Source organism: Leptidea sinapis, chromosome 12 (genome assembly GCF_905404315.1).
Source record: "Leptidea sinapis chromosome 12, ilLepSina1.1, whole genome shotgun sequence".
Classification (NCBI taxonomy): Eukaryota; Metazoa; Arthropoda; class Insecta; order Lepidoptera; family Pieridae; genus Leptidea; species Leptidea sinapis.
The window spans coordinates 1706788-1725103 of record NC_066276.1 but is presented as its reverse complement, the minus strand read 5'-3'; the positions used below and the strand labels follow the sequence as shown (position 1 = coordinate 1725103).

Below are 18316 nucleotides of genomic sequence, written 5' to 3'. Positions count from 1 at the left end.
CATAACAGAACTTTTGCCAAATTCTAGTAGCGCACCACACAGCACAATCTTAATGATAGTCGTCACTAATGGATGAGTGGTGTTCCTTCACAGTACGGTTTCAAGACTCTTTCTTCATCATACAAATAAACTATAAAAAGAACTCAATTTTTCGCAGTTCACAAAGGTGCATTGCTTATCTACTCGTGAAAGGCCGACAACGTTCCTGTATTTCCTTCGGTGTTGCAGGGGTTAATGGAGATGATTAGGTGACCCCTTTTATTTCGGCTCAGTTTCATGTGAGGATTATTTCACTGTATCTGAAGATAAAATATGAGCAGCAGAAATTAGTCAAATTTAATAAAATGTTTTCTTATAAGAACTAAAAACCACATTAGCACACTGTGTAGGTAGTTTTTTATATGAATGAATTATTTTAGAATTTTAGCAAGGTAATGTTACAAATTGAACGCAGGAAACCAATTGAAATCTGATTAAGACAGCTTCTTTTAAACGCTTTCACATAATTTGCTTATAATTTGTTTGACGTTTTAGCTCAAAATATAAAATAGATACAAAAAAACCGTTGCTAATGGATTTTTATTTTTTATTTTTGCCTGCTAATGTAGGTTAGTAATCGATTTCCATACAACTTTTCTGCTGGCTTATTTGTACAGAAGTAATAGTGAACGGCAAAATCACGTTAATAAAAAGACACTTTCAAAGTAATAGGTTTACAAAGGTAGTGTAAAAGAAACCTCATTCAATTAACAAGTATTGAAGTGAAAACTTCTTTCTCATCGCTGTGATTTGAAAGTCGATAAAATAAAAAACCGAGACAGTAAAAAGAAACAGGACACATAAATTCAAAAAAATTTATATGAGAGAAAATGAGATAGGACGCATTATTAAGTGTTTTGATACCAGGCGATCATAGTTAAAGAAGAGATAGTCTTATGTATGACGCAAGTATACCTTAATATATTCTGACATCATGCGCACGACATATTACTACAGAGATACCAGGAGAACATAATATGGTAGCGGTGATAGTAATGATAATGTCTTTCATAGCGGTTGAAATCATGTGTCACCCTCGCAAAGTGTACCAGGACTACATATGCTGTTTAGAGGTTTAATGTAAATTTTGCATCAGATACAGTGACTCTTTCGATTGAGTTTTTGACGCCTTACTAAAACCTACAATTAACCTCTTCCTGAAATTTTACATTCATCTCATTATCTTTAAGCCAAAATTTTTGAATGTTTCACTTCTACCACGTGTGAATTGCACACATTGTTTTATTTTTTTTATTCATATATCTGAACGTATGCAGTGATTATTATAAATGATATTTAAGCTCTCTGTAAGCTCGCGGGCTCTAATAACGTGTACCTATTGTGAGGCTTGGTATCGTATTACAAAAATAAAACTTGAATAAATTAACAGACGACATGTTTTCTCCAGAGAATTCTTGAACTTCTATGCATTATATAATATTAGCTGTTACTCGTGACTATGTCCGTATTGATATTACATTAGTGAAATATATCTTTAATCCAGCTAAAACCCACATGTTTTTCAAATTTCACTAACACCTATTCAATAGTTTTCGTGGGCTGAGTAACAAACATCCAATACACTTTCATATTTCTAATAATAAACGGAATTATATCTCAAGCATTATGTATATGCTTTATATTAAAAAAAATACTTCTATGAACATTTACAATATGACGTATTAATATTATTTTCTTCGCCAATATTAATTACTAATACGAATTCCAAATATATATAAAACATTTTGCCACTATTAAATTGTGATACAGTTATTACAAAAATTTCAAATAGCATTTCGTACCTCGTACCAGCTAAAATATAGCTAAAGTATTTAGCATTCCAATAGTATTCGTTTATATAAACCGCTGACATTGGCAGTGGTTGCTTGTAGAATGAGACCCTAATTACTGTAAGGCGGTAATACAGACAGATATACATCGTACAGCAACCGTTTAACTAGCCATAAAGTGAGATTTATAGACAACAATGCAGATATGTGAGCTTTTGTTCAGTTATTATGACGAGATTAAACAAATCAAAACGTGACGGTAATTGTATTTCTCCATTACTTTTACTATTTTTGGTTGAATAACTTGTCGTTTAATTTTCAATGTGTGTTTAAATAAGTTTTTATAGTTGCTGCTAATTAAAGTTACTATATTTAATCTTTTTGATTTAATGCAGATCACATTATTGTAAACTGATTGTAAAAAAAGGCTCAAATAGTAGTGATAACAAACTAACGTCAGGTTAGTTAAAATACTAATTAAAATTTATCTTTTACGCAAAAACTAATGTAAAAACACAGTAACAATTACACGCGTTTTAATCCTTTAAAATGTATTTTATTTAAATGTGTAACACTCGCTTTAATCATGAAAATACTATGTTAATTGTGTTCTATTCATTGTAAATGACGCTTCTTATAATGAGACGGGCTATCTACTGGTTCCATTCCCTATTACTAAAATAAAAGCTCTCTAATAAAACAGTTGAGCTAGAAATACAAAAGATAATTTAAAAAAGATAAGTAAGAAAATAAATTCTTTGCTCAATAACCATAACGTAGCAACCCTGCAAAATTGGTATTCTAGATGGCGCTCACTAATTGTGTGGTGTCTGTTCGATTCGATTTAGTGTTTCTATGTCAGTGTGCGGTCCGTTGATTTGCATGTTGTTCTAAATTAAGAAACCGCATGCTATCATTCACTTGTCGACAACATTTTCACCTGGCGTTAAAGTTCACTTTATTCAGTCGGCTTTTACTTCTTAATAGCATGTAGAGTTAAGGTTTATTTCATTTCATTCATGATATCAAATACAATCGTGTATTATTATTGATAAATTTTTGTTTTTTACCCGATTGGATTTTAATTTACTCGTAACTCTTGTTATATCTTATATCTTGAAAAGAGCTATTATTGTATATAATACTATATAAGCTGAATCTCGGAATCGGATCCAACGATTTTAATGAAATTTAGTATACAGGTAGATTCGGGGGCGAGAAATAGATCTAGCTGGGTTTTACAATTTAAAAAAAATGTAGTTTTATCATAGTAAATTTCGCCAATACAAGACTATAATAGCTCATTGGGTTCATTAGGTGATCTTGAAAGAAAACGACTCAGGTTTGAATCCAGATGTCGTATTAGTTTTAGTTAGTATTCTTAAAAATCCGAGCAAGTCTCGGTCATCCAGATATTAATACATTAAGAAAGGTAACAGTTAATGAATGATTTGTAACCCTGTAAGTTATATGTACACTTAGATATACTTTTCCAATTTGTGTAAGTAGTTTATGAGTGTGCGTTAGTTGGGCTTCCGAATAAATAAATAAATTGGAATGAAAATCGTTTGTCTGTATATGTCCGAGGAAAACGCAATATCGACTGACCACAATGCCAAATGTGAATTAAATAATTGAATACTTTGACGTGGTAGTATTATTTGAATTATTTATACATATATATCTATATATAACGCTATACGCTGGTATAGCACCTTTGCTACTTTATAGAATCCACGTGTATGACATCGCAGACTGCTGCTAGTGTTTAAATAACAATAAACTAGTTCCGTATCGAGATAAAGCACGTTCTACTTGTAACAGGGCATTGATGAGTTCCACAATAATTTATCATCTATTGTTGGCCACACACAATGCAAACCAGGCTCTTGTCAATGGAATTATCTACATTGACAGAAGAGATTTATAAAAATATTGAAATTAAACATTATAAAATATAATTAGCTGCATCCAGGAGACGTTCTCAGGCGTTATAGGTTATGATTTCAACAAACACAACAACATTGCATGTAAATGACCACTTGACTTTTTTTATTTAAACCAAAAATTATCCACTTAATTATTCTGAAAAGGGTGGTGTGTGAGAGTAAATTGTAGAATGTGTCAGCTGATGTTAACGAATTGCTAAGTCATGTGTTCCCATTGTAAATGACGTTCATGAATATTCGCCGTCAAGTATTTACCTACAATAACTTTATCTACTTTGCAATTATAAACTTCGTCTGGCCATTGACTGTTAAAACAAAAACAAAAATATTTCAAGTTTGAATTTGGAATCTGTAGTTCTTTATGATTATTGATTGTTTTCGCATTATCGCGCCAATCTGTGTAAAATATCCTTGTGATACGTGGGTAACACCGAAAATGCTTAGAACTGGCCAGTTAGAAATATTGCTATTGAAAACTTGTTTTGAATTTCAATTTTAGAACTCTTTGGTAACCTAATGTAGTACATTACATTCATTTGTCATATGTTTTTGTGAATCGGTGGCAAATCTAAAACTATGGTTACACGTGAAAATGAAGCTAACGCGAGAAAATTTTCGGTCACTGATTTATTATGACTTTCGTTGTGGGCTGACTCAACAACAAAGCTCTGATAGGCTGCGATTAGCATTTCTTAATGAAGCCCCATCTCGTGCCACTATTTACAATTAGTTTAAAAAGTTTTAGCTTGGACGTAGCAATCTCAATGATGATCCGCGTGAGGGACGTCCTTTAACAGCGACTACTATAGATAATATGAGTGCTGTGCGACGCATGATAGAGGAAGATAAGAGAGTGACCTATCAGCAGATACGAGCAAGCCTAGGCATTGGTATTAGTCAAGTTCAAAAAATATTACACAAACATTTAGGCGTCAGGAAGCTTTGTACCAAATGGATTCCCCATACCTGAACTGCCTTACTATGTGGTCGGAAAAGTCTTTCGCGACAGTTGTGCTAAAGGATGGAAGGACAGTTACTGCAGACTGGTATGTCAATCGCTGTTTGCCTGTTGTCTTGGAAAAAATTCGACAGCAGCACCCTCGAAGCAGGATCCTCCTTCACCACGACAATGGTTCAGCGCACTCCGCAAAACGGACTGTTGAATATTTGACTATGGCAGGTGTCGAGATAATGAGTCATCCGCCATAAAGTCCTGACCTGGCGCCCTGAGACTCTTATTTATTCCCAAGAACTAAAGATAAAATTCGTGGTATTCGCTTTACTAGTCCTGAAGATGCAGTGAAAACGTACCAAAATGCCATAGAAGAGACCCAAGAAGAGATCTAAGGAAGAATGGGCCCACTGCTTTTCTCAGTGATTCCATCGAATGCGACGATTTGTATAGAGGAACGAAGATTACTTCGTAAAACAATAAAAGTATTGGAAACTTTCTGCATTAAGCCGTTTTTCATTTTCTAAACATTTTCAGTGTTACCTAGGTATAAAAATGGTGTTCGCGCAAATTAACTAATATTCATATTCAATTCCCTTTCTCGCAAGCGCTGTGCTGTTTTATGTGTCGACTTATCGCATCTGACCGATGTGATTCGCACACGACTGAAGGTGGCGTTACTAATTACACTATACCCGTGTTTCGGTTGCCACTGTATACGCAAGTGCTCTAGCGACAATTGCAATCGCACGACATACCACCGCTGACCGCACCTCCTCGCCCGCGTGGATCCTCGACTGGCTGGATAAAATAAAAGTGATAGTATTCTCATACTATATAATCTCATATAATCTCTTATAGTATGATTAGTATGATGATGATGATTCGACTAATAATATAGGTATAGTGTATTGTGAAGGATATCCAAGATCCCCTGACAAGAGACGGTTGAAGCTTCATCTGCACACGAGCAAAGCAACCCCTGTCATATTCCAGGTTAGTAATAATAATAATAATAATATATTTGTTTGAAAAAAAAATAGTATACAATGGTGTTTTAATATAATGAGCTTATGTTTTGCAAGCACTATTCCTAGCATGCAAATATTTAAAGCAGTTTTTAAGCTTCTTACGTTTTTGACTTGCTTAAGCGCATATACGAACTTATTTATTCTCTTGGATATATTATCCACTTGCTCTTTCCAATTGAAATTCTCATCTATTATTACTCCTAGAAACTTTGTATGCTACTTCTTTAATTGTTGTTATTTTTAGTTGTATATTGTATTTAGGATTATAACATTTATTGAAATTGATATATACGGATTTATTTAGATTTATTTTCAAATTATTTATGTCAAGCCATTGTATTAATTTGTTTATAGTGTTATTTATTTCAATCTTATGATTATTGATACAGTTATTATTTTTTTCAGACGCTACAACGATTGTGATATCATCAGCAAATAACACACATTGATGTTTGGTTATGTTAATAATATCATTTATTTATAGTAGGAATAGGATAGGGCCCGGCACACTTCCTTGTGGAACGCCACATTTATTGTGCTTGTATTCGGACAAGAATGGGGCCATATCTCCATCGTCATCTATTTTATCAATAACAACACATTGTTGACTGTTGCTAAGATATAATGCTATCCACTGAAGTGTAGGACCCCTGATACCGATTAATTCAAGCTTATCTAGTATCAGATCGTGGGAGACTTTCGAAGAGAGGAAGTCGAAGGCTTTCGAGATATCAAAAAATAGTCCAGTACATAGATTGCTATTATTGATACTTGTAACTATAGCCTTTACAAGAGTGAATACCGCTAATGAAGTTGACTTCTTTTTTGAAAGCCAAACTGTTCGTTGCTAATTATATGAAATTTTTCGCAATAATCGGTTGATCTTCTGTACATGTACTTTTCATACATCTTAGACAATATGGGTATCAAAGTTATTGGACGATAATTATTAATATTAAATTTTTACTTTTTTTAAATAATGGCTTGACTATTGAATATTTCAGGGCGTACCCGTCTCAAATGATTACTTATTAAATGTGTTAAAATGGCAGTTAATTAATAAGCACACTCTTTAATAATTTTGGTGTTGATTTCATCATAACCTACTGCATTGGAGTTAGTTAAAGACATTATTTCTCCTCTAACTTCATTTTCTATCATGGGTTTTAGGAACATTGAGTTTACATGGGCACTAATATTAGATGATTTTTTAATACTTTTTGTGTTTTTTTATGTGCTAAATAAATGTAGTGCTTGTTAAAGGCAGTAGCAATATCAACGGGTTTTGTTATTGTCGTGTTGTTAACAATAATTTTCTCTATGTTTCCTTTGCAATTTGTGTCTCGTATTTTATTTTTAATCACTGCCATGTGGCTCTACATTTATTATCATGTTTTTTTATATACTTAATGTTTTCAATTTTATTTGAATTCACTATACATTTTTTTAGTATATTAGAATATGTCTTATATCTATTTTTATTTTTATATACTAGTATTTTTATTTTTGTTATTTATTTTTACTTTCACTTTTGGGAAGCAAATATTGTAAAATATACATAATACTTCATGAAACTCACTGAATGCATTTGCGTCATTTTAGTGCACTTGCTCCTTTCATCAATCCTATATGGTCACGCCTTCACCTCACCCGCAAATTACAGTCCACAAATCATCATTGAACCAGATTCACCAAATGGAGTGGAGTGATAAAGAGAAGCGAATTATTAAAGGAAATAATTCGAATATATCTTGTCCAAAAGCAATAGATTTTTTTTCTTGGGAAATCAACAATACCAACTAAACCGACGTTGTGTATTTTTAGTAATGGCTTAGGGGCGTATAAGAAAAGCACCGATAGTTTAAAAATAAATAACGTCGTAAAATAAATAATGAGAAAACGACATGATCAACATTTATTTCTCAACTATCATAAACCTCACTCATAAACATAGAAAGTCAAAACGTTTGCTTGACGTAAAAGTGGTAATTGAACATCCAATAAGGCATTTATGTTATTCTATTTCAGTAAGCAGAGTGGGCATTACGTGACAAGATAACCAATTTAGTTGTTGCTTATTTATAAATTGTATTATGATAAACTCAATACCACGGAGGCCGAGAAAATAGTGTTGAAGCAAATTAATAAACGGTTCAATGTAGTATTTACAGAGATTATATAAATGAAATAGTTGTTTTAACTATAATTTCTGTTCATTTATTCAGTTTTCACTGAGGATGAATGATAAGGTTCATTGTTAACGTAATACGCCTATAATAATAATACTACGGCACTGATGATGGTCTGACAAAAATCGTACTGTTATACCCCTCGCTGTTCATCCTGCACACACTTACTTTCAAACAATAGTTTAATAAGTATATTGGTGCCGGCAACGATGAGCTTATCGCAAAATTTAATAAGATGCGACTACACGGTATGCAGACAATGTCCCAATTCTAATACCGGGCCCATTTTAGATTATATTATTATGCAGCCTCAAGGGATCCGCTATTAAGATTTTTTAAGAATGGTTCGTGCAACATAGTTCTACTACTAACACGTCTTAGATAAGGTTAATACTATATGCCAATAAACGAAGCTTAGGAAATATTATACTTATTACCAAAGCTGTTTAATATCAAGCTCAGGTGCCCCAGAATAGAGCTTGAACCATACGAACCAAGTTGCAGGGGTTCCAACGTCTGGCTTGCACAGCTATTACAGGATGCATGCGCACTACGCGAACCCCCTAGAAAACTTCGTCCTGGGACCTGCACCGCTGGATAACTGCACTCCACTCGGATGTAAATGAATTGAGAATTTACACGTCGGTTCCAAGATGGGTTACTGAAGATTAATACCTCCACCTCAGCGCTAATCTACAAGTATTAGAAATGACATCAAAAAGAATTCTAAAGGAATCAATTTTGAGAAAATAAAAATGCCTTTTATGCCTTTTTGTATCATTATTTCCGGAACGAATAACTTAAGAAGGGACACAGTGGTTCATTGGCTAACGAAATAGTGGATGAACGGGTAAGGCAACTCAGTAACTCCTTTGGCCAACCCAATGCCAATCTCCAATATCCATGGATACGCACTCTTATCGACAATCTGCAGAGCAGATGAGGCTTACTTTACAAGCTGCTGAAGTATATTGATTTATTGCAGCACCATTTTATAGCAAGGGTTAGGAAAAATCAAGAAGAAAATAATATGTGTTTAAAATACTTATGGATACAAGTTTTTGTGACGATCCAATGACTGATGTTGAGCTATAATGCCACATAGCGATTAGTCTAGAAACGCTTCTTCTCTTCTTTCAGTATTTCTTATTCAGTTTAGTGAAGACTAACTATAATATTCAGTTTGTTACTGCAGTTTTCTTAGCGTCATCCTTCTATCGCATAGAAACTATCTCAATCAAAGATGAAGTTAATACACACGTAAAAATATTGATGTATTAATTCATGTATATTATTTATTAATGTATATCTTGGAATTTAATTTTGCTTCTAGTTTAATTTCTAACGTTATTCTATTATTTAAAGGGTTAAAAAGTTTCAGTAAATAGTAAAAAAAACAAAAATTTATTTGTACATATACTAAAACTTTGATTCATATACGGCGTAGTAGAACACTTTATGGTGCAACTTATTTTACTAAGCGTGCTTGTAAACTGTAAATTGACACAGATGTATTCTTTGATTTTCGAGCTTTAAAAAAATGTTCCAAATGGATTTTTTCTTGATTTGTTAATTTAATGATTTAATCTTTTTGTATCAATATAACATTTCACTTTTTATATATTATATTTAAGTATATTTCATTTTTATGTCACATCTCGCATTTTGTTTGATATTACCATGTAGCGCAAATCTAGTTTATTATGTTTAAAAATAAAGGAAACTATTTTAGATGGATTTGGTTTATAAGTAGTGTTAAGTATGAGTTGTATAAACTTATGTACAATCGTTCCTTTGTGAAATAAATAAAATATTTCAGAGTGTCAGTTTCCGTTAGTTACCCTACTAAACATATCCGTTTAAGTAATTTTGACTGGTCTGTTGACAGCTTTATTAGTGTCAAAATTTACGAGCGGCTTATGAGGTCCCCCTGTTTACTAAAACTTTTGATATAATTTTGTATAGTACTAACTTATATGACACATGCTTATAATAACTCATACGAACCTCATTTAAATTTGTGAACCTACCTGAACTCGTGATTGTCAAAGTTTAAGTCCACAGAACTAGTGAATTCAGTTCGGGCTCGGTTTACAGAGAGCCGTCAAATTTCCGTCCCCTGCATCCTATGACCTACTAGGTTCTACTTGTCCGTTTTCTAATTCAGCTAAAGTTTATTGAAATTAAGTTCCAGTTCAATAATCCAACATAAGTTATATAAATACGTAGTAGGTATGTATACCAGAAAACACATTTTAAAATTCTATAGAAATTCAACTAAAAACAAACCATTTTAATTTGGAAACAATATCATACATCTACGACAGTAAAGGTATAATTAAATTAAAAGTACTAGTAGTCTGCACATAATCTTTTAAGACTATATATATCCTATGAAAAACATCTGTTAACCTAATACAGAATTTTGAAATTGCCTCACCAAAAGTAGTAGAGAAGAAAAGCAAAAGTTTACGATGCACCTGCCTACAATAGTTTAAGACTGAGCCTGTTCGCAAGAACGAATTAAAAAAAATGTACTCTGTGGTCAAATCAAACATCAATGGAGGTGCGTTCATAACTCGTTATTTTTACGAATACACCTAAGCAAACATTCAATTTGTTATTCAAAAAACTATAATTATTTATATTACAATTATTTAATAAGTACAAAAAAGGGCTTAATGGTTTATAATTTGACGCTATAAAGCGAAATTTTAAAATTGATTTTTAGTATTTTCTACGCAAAAACCCGCTAAAATCATATCATTTTAGGTTTCAAAACACAATTTTATTTCGTTCATTCTTTATAAGCGATCCAAACGCTATACAGTAAAAGGCACTTCTTGGTGCGAATTTAAGTGATTCAGTCTAGGTACCTAAACTGAACTGCATCGGATTCGCATCGCTTATTAAGAGTTGATGGTAGGCCCTCTGGAAAGGTCTTGAAACGTTGAATTAACTAAAATAAAAATAAAAATATAATTTTTACGCAAAAATCTTAATCTTAAAACAAAGTTACAATTACATGCGTTTTAATCCTTTAAATAGTAGTTAAATGTGTAACTCGCGTTAATCAAAGAAAATACTAAATTTATCTTTTATCTACCATCGTATGTCAAATATCGTCCTCAATATTCCATTATTTTAGAGTTTATGCCATTATTAACTTTATTCACCTTATTATTTTGTTAATAAGGTTCATTTTATCATTCTAAACATAAAAGCTGTAGAGTCTTACAAATATCTCGAATTTCGGATTTATTGGGCACTGCTTGATTTATGTTTTATTCTACACATGGGTTCAAAGGGTCGTAGACAAAAGAAAATATTATGTTCATTTCCCCGCTTTTTAATGTGAATTATTTAAGCAAACAACATTTTTATCTTAAACTATTAAACAATCAATGTTTGTAAACCTATATAATAAGTTGATATTTTATGATTATCGTAAAAATTAATCTAAACAGGTTTCATTTTTGGGAAAACGTGTTTTACCGAGTTTTCACAATCGGCATCTTCGAAGTATCTCTATTGATTATAATTTTAATACAAATATGTGAACAAAGGTTATTCATCAAGTTCAAAAACGTGTGGATTCTTGATAAAGCTCCTAAAAATATGAGCCATGGCACATTCATCCGGAATGACGTCGAGAAAAATATTTCGAAAGTGCAGTAAAAGGAAATCAAAAGCGACTTCTCTGGGATAGAACTCTCCTTAGTAGATTAATGTATACTTAGCTAAGTATTCCTTAGCACTATGATAAGGAACAACTTTTAGTGCGGCGGTTAGTAACTAATTCCAATAATATTAATTAATTGATTTGTTGAATACATTATTCAGGATAAGCTCCTATGACATTACTTCATTAGTGAATTGAATAATGTGTCATGGATTATGGCTGTTGAATAGCTTGTCCACCGCCAATACCGTAGTATAGATTGTCTATCTGGGTATCAATATTATTATGTTTAGCAAAGTTTACATTTATAAAGTGTAATCGATATCCCCATATTATTTGAAATCCACCGTATTGTTGAAGTTGCAGTAGTGTTGTACCTCAGTCACTGTCAATCAATCGTTCTTGGTCAGTGGCCAAGGTACATTTAGATGTTGTACTTTGGCCAGGAGAATATATTTTTTTAATTATTTGACATTGACGTTATATATAATTGCTAATAAAATATAGAAGTTTTGTCTCGTTAGAAAAAAACAAACTATGAAAATCATTTTGATTTTGTTAAGAATTTAAGAGAGTAAGAAGAGTTATTTTTAAACGGTTTTATTTAGCTCACCCCGTTTGTTTTATTTATTATTCTTGGGTCAAATTTAGTAATTCAAATTTCACCCTCTTCCTGTAAACCGATTAATCTGAAATTTTGTATACACTTTGGATTTTGGTGACAATACAATTATGTTTATTCATTATCATTATAAATTCAAGATGGCCGCCGCTACAAAATGGTGGATAATTTATGTTTTATTAATCCCATCAATATGGGTATCAAATGAAAGGGCTCAACGAGCAGAATACAATATACTATAAAAAATTGAAATACAAGATGGCGGCCGCTACAAAATGGTGGATAACTTAGGTTTTATCGATCCCATCAATATGGGTATCAAATGAAAGTGCTCAACCAGTATAATACAATGTACTATATAAAATTAAAATCCAAGATGGCGGCCTCTACAAAATGGCGGATAACTTAGGTTTTACCAATCCCATCAACATGGGTATCAAATGAAAGGTCTCAACAAGTAGATTAAAATTTACTATGCAAAATTGAAATCTAAGATGGCCGCCGCTACCAAATGGCTGATAACAATTTTTTATCAATCCCACCAATATGGGTATCAATTAAAAGGGCTTGACAAGAAGAATACAGTGCACTATACAACCTCAATATTTAAGATGGGCGCAGCCACCAAATGGCGTATAATAATAAGATTTAAATTTAGAAATTGAATCTGTAATTTAGGTATCTGATTAATCCAGCCTGAATCCACCACCCAGGTGAAGATTTTGTATCGTGTTGAGGACTGTGTGGCGTTAGGGTGGCTAAAAATGATACGTCGTTAGCGGTACACCACCCAAGTTAAGGTGAAAGGTTAAAACGCGCCGAGAACTGTATGGCATTAGGGTGGATAAAAACGATATGTCGTTAGCGTTTTCCCCTCAAGACTCAGGCGCATCTATTTGTACATAGCCTTGCCCCTTTATTGGACCTCTGGGGGGGTCGACCGTTTAAATGTCCATTACTCGTGGGAACAAAATGGTTAAAAATAAATATAAAAAATACAAAAACAAATAAAACAGAAACTGCAACACAACGTAAACGAAGGCTTCAAAAAGCGAAAGAAAAGTATAAAGCAAAACGAGCTAAAGAAAGTGAAGGTGATAGAAATAGTCGATTACAGAAACGACGGGAACAATTAGCGTCAAAAACACCTGAGCAATATGAGGCCAGGTTAAGAAAGCAACGTGAGCGATACTCACAAATGATAGCGTCAGAAACGCCTGAAGAATATGAAGCCAGGTTAACAAAACAACGGGAGCGATACACACAGATTATAGCGTCAGAAACGCCTGAAGAATATGAAGCCAGGTTAACAAAACAACGGGAGCGATATACACAGACGGTAGCGTCAGAAATGCCTGAAGAATATGAAGTTAAATTAATACAAAGCCGTGAAAGACAAAGACAGCAGTTGGGTTCAGAAACGCCTGAACATCGCGATGCGAGGTTAAATAAACAACGAGAGCGTACCCAGCAATGCAGAGCTAATAATCTGCAGGGATTAGAGAATGCTATTAACACAATTTGTATACATGTTTGTGATATTTGTACCAAACGTTGTTATCCTAATCAAGTTCGTACAGTTCGGTACAACGCTGCTGCATTAACATACTTACCTGTGGAGTTAACTTCGAAAATATAATTGTTATTATGTTCCCGCTGTCAAACACATGTTACTAGTAATAAATCAACAGCACCACCCAAAGCTTACTGGAATAATCTGGATCCAGGTTCTATACCAGACGTTATTCAAACATTGACACAGGCGGAAGAACGTTTGCTGTGTAGAATAATTCCCTTTGTTAAAATCGTGAAATTTAGTGGCCTCTATGGGCAGTACGGTTTTCGCGGACAGGCAGTTTTATTTGCCCAAGATATCTTTGAAGTCAGTGAAAGACTGCCTAGTATGCTACCAAGATCTGCAAGCCAGGTAGGCATTATTGTAGTAACCGAACGATTAGAAAATTTGAACATCACCAGGGAATTCATAATATGTCGTGAAAAAGTCTATAGTGCTTTAAGATGGTTAATCAGAAATAACCCGCTTTACAAAGATGTACGTATTGACGACAATGCCCAAATTAGTGACCAGGAGTTAGTACGACTTAGTGTGCTCGAATTGTCTGAAGATGAAGCGTCCGAAAGGAATGAAAATTAAATTCGAAATGCATTCATTCCAATTAATAATGTTGCAAGAATTATTCGAGCTTCATGGCATCAAGGTGACTACAACGTCTTTACTTCGCGATATGCTGGTGTACAATGTAGTGCTATGTCGTTGGCGAACATTGTCCGAGCTGCAATCCTAAGCCCTAATCAATGGGACGTCAATATTCTGAATGCTAATATGTTAGCGGGTGACTCCTTATATTGCTGGATTCGTACACAGCTTGATCCTACTGAACTGGATGAAACAGGATATTTAGAGATACGAAACTTTCATATCGTCAGGCAAAGTTTACAAATGTATGAATGCCGATTTTCTATAGAATATGATGAAGACACTCTTTTATTCGGGAGTCTCCAAGATTCTGTAAATACCAATAATATCGGCATAACATTACATACAGCTTTAAATAGATTATTTGATAGCCATTCTTCAGGAATATTGACAGCGTCAAATAAATCTGTTAGCGTATTTCGCGGTGAAGACAAATACTATTTTTCTGACTCCCATTCTTGTGGCCCAAGAGGAAAACCAACACCAGAAAATGGCAAAGCCAGTGTTATAGAATGCGACAACTTACAAGAACTGTGCCGCATCTGTAAAAGATGCCTCGGATCCCGTAATATCGCGTACACCCTTATACGCGTAGACGTACATTTGAGGGAAAATATTATCACTCGTCAGGGTGTTCAAGTACAGCAACAGGAAGATGCCATCACTCATCAGGATGTACAAGTACAACAACCGCTTTCGAATCTGAGATCTGAAACTATACCTATACAAACATCTGTAATGTTGCCTATTGATAGCGTCCAACCTGATGTTGAAGATGAACTAGAGGTATCTGAAAATGTAAACGAAATCAGAAGAAAGACGAATAATAATATTGTGAATGAAGCTTATGAGTTAAAAGCAGAAGAGTTCGCATCGTATCAGCTTTTCCCGTATGGTAAAAATGGTTTGAAAGAACAACGGCCCGTAAATATAAGTCCTTTGGATTACTATCAATTTCGTTTATTAGGTGCTGATGTTAGATTTCAGCGCAACGATTACCTATTCTATGCTCTATTAATGTTTGAGTAACTAACCATTAACCATTGAAGCTTGTGCTAGAAAAGTTGAAGGTGAAAACGGCAATCGAGTGGAAGACCTGCACTTATATTTAAAAAATCTAAGAGGTTCCGCTGCTTATTGGCGTAGTGCTCTTGGTGATCTTATAGCACAAATCAGAAGTTTAGGACCTCCCACTTATTTTGTTACATTGAGCTGCAATGATCTTCACTGGAAGGATATGAAAAGAGGTCTCCTTATTAGTGATGGTAAACAGCACATTGACCCAGATGACATAGATATTCAGGAAACTCAGAGACTCATCGAGATGTATCCAGTTGTTGTGAGTAGACATTTTATGGTACGCGTTAATGCGCTAATGCAGTTTCTTAAAACTGATACTGAAATATTTGGCGGTAAAGTTAAAGATCATTGGTGGCGAATCGAGTTTCAGAACAGAGGAAGTCCTCATTTGCATATGGTTGTTTGGATCGAAGATCACCCGTCTGTTGCGACACCTGAAGGAATAGCTCGCATTGATTCAGTCTGTAGTAATGCCATTCCTCCAGAAACTTCAGAACTATATGAATTAGTTAAAAATTGTCAAATACATCGACACACTAGTACCTGCACGAAAAATAATTCAGTTTGTCGTTTCAACTTTCCACGCTCGGAATGCTTAGAGACACATGTTATTGATCCTTCATCTAACGAATTCATCTACAACGGTGGTCGCATTTGCGTTCTGAAAAGAAAAAGTGAAGATGGTTGGGTAAATAATTACAGTCCTGCTTTGCTAAAAATGTGGAAAGCCAATATGGATATACAACCGTGTGGTACAAATGAGTCGATTGCGTATTACATCACTAAATACGTGTCAAAATCAGAACCTACAAACCTAGATAGTGAAGTATCTCGAGCTATTCAACAAATTAGAAGAGAAGAAACTGACGTCTCGCGTAAGCTGTTTAAAATATGCATGCGCATATTAAGAGAACGTCAAGTTTCAACCTGCGAATGCGTATTGAGGCAATGGCATTTGAGTATGCGTGACAGCTCGAGAAAAACAATTTTTGTCAATACTCGTAAAGCGGAACAAAGGTATAAAGTGTTGAAGTTTAATGAAGCTGGTCAAGCAGCAGGATATTGTGCCAATATTTTCGAACGATATGAAAAGTGACCAGCAGAGCACCCACAATATCACAACTATGATTTTAACAATATGTGTCTCATAGAATATGCGATGTTATTTGAGCCACACTACACAAAACCGCCAGTTATAAATGAAGAGAGCATCGATACCGATGCTTATGCACCGTACGAGCAAATAACAAGAAGGCGTCTTATAACTTTAACAGACAACACCAAAATGACTATTAGAAACACGCCAGCTGTAGTACGGGTACCTAACTTCGTAGCAGCTTCTGATCCAGAGTCATATTATTACAGTTTACTAATCCAGTATATGCCGTATCGCAATGAGGCCGAACTTTTAGGAGTATTTAATAGTGCCAGAGATGCGTTTCTCGCCAACGAAGAAAGTTTAAGACAAACAAACGCCTACTTGGAAATATATCGTGAACGGCAGTGACAGGCAGCTTGAAAATGCATTCGCGCAAGTACACGCATTTCAGATACTGGAACACGCAGAGCCGATGGTACTAGACCATGAAGAAGAAGTTCCTTATTTGCCAATGAATGAAGACCAGTTCTTACAGGCTAAGCAGTCTATGAATGCAGGACAAAAGGAAATTATTACATTAGTTACCCAGTCCATACAAAATCAAATGTCAGGTGCTGAAGAACGTTTAAAAATATTCTTTACAGGAGGAGCTGGTGTGGGTAAGACTTTTCTATTAAAGTTATTACGAGACCAAATTAATAGGTGCTACGCAAAGGATGCGGTTAAAGTCTGCTCACTAACAGGAGTTGCAGCTAGATTAATAAATGGAGCTACGATACACAGTACTTTTAAATTGCCTGTACAGAAAGACGGTCGCATAACAGGTATGTCACCACTGTCCGGAAACTATTTGCGAATAATGAGGCAACAATGGCATCAGACAGAATTTTTGATTGTCGACGAGATTTCCATGGTTTCTTATCAAATGTTATGCATGATGAACGCTCGATTAAGGCAAATTAAGAACTGTGAAAATGAGTTTTTTGGAGGAGTAAACGTATTACTTTTCGGTGATCTTTTACAACTGCCTCCTATAAAACGATCAGGAACACCTGTTTTCAAACAGCCAGAACATCTCCAACCAGCTACACATCTCTGGCGTTTATTCACGCTGTGTGAATTAACTGAAAATATGCGTCAGCAAGGTGACCAGACTTTTATTGATATTTTGAATGCTTTGAGAGTCGGTGAGCTAACAACCCAACATTTTAGTATTTTAATGGGAAGACTTCTTCAAGACACGAGTGATGAGTTTCCAATAGTCAAAGCGTTAAGGGTATACCCCACAAATCAACAAGTTAACGACCACAACTCTGCTGTGTTGAATTTGTACAGAAATAATGGTGCTCGCATTTACAAAATAAAAGCGCAGCATCAGCTAGTACACGCCACACGAAATGCAGACAATGTGGATATAGCTACTATAATACCAGCTGATATCAACAAAACTGGGTGTTTACCAGCGGAACTGCAAATATTTGTGGGGGCAAAAGTCATGCTACGGTCCAATATTGACGTTTCAAAGGGATTAGTAAATGGCGCTATAGGCTACATCAACGAAATCGTTTGGCCTCAATTTCGTTGAACTCAGATGTATGCAACAGATGTACCTTCCGTCCGAATTGATTTCGCAAGAGACGGAGTACATCTTATACACCCGAAAGC

The 18316-nt window shown here is 34.5% G+C and overlaps 1 protein-coding gene across 1 annotated transcript in view; it reads right to left on the bottom strand.

Annotated features, from left to right (window-relative positions):
- The window catches only part of LOC126967314 (uncharacterized), an 82669-nt gene extending 71204 nt beyond the window's left edge, over positions 1-11465 (bottom strand). Inside the window, exon 1 of the mRNA XM_050811777.1 lies at positions 11446-11465. Coding sequence (XP_050667734.1) covers positions 11446-11465 — 20 coding nt within the window. The remainder of the gene's footprint in view (positions 1-11445) is intronic.
- Between the last annotated feature and the right edge of the window lie 6851 nt (positions 11466-18316).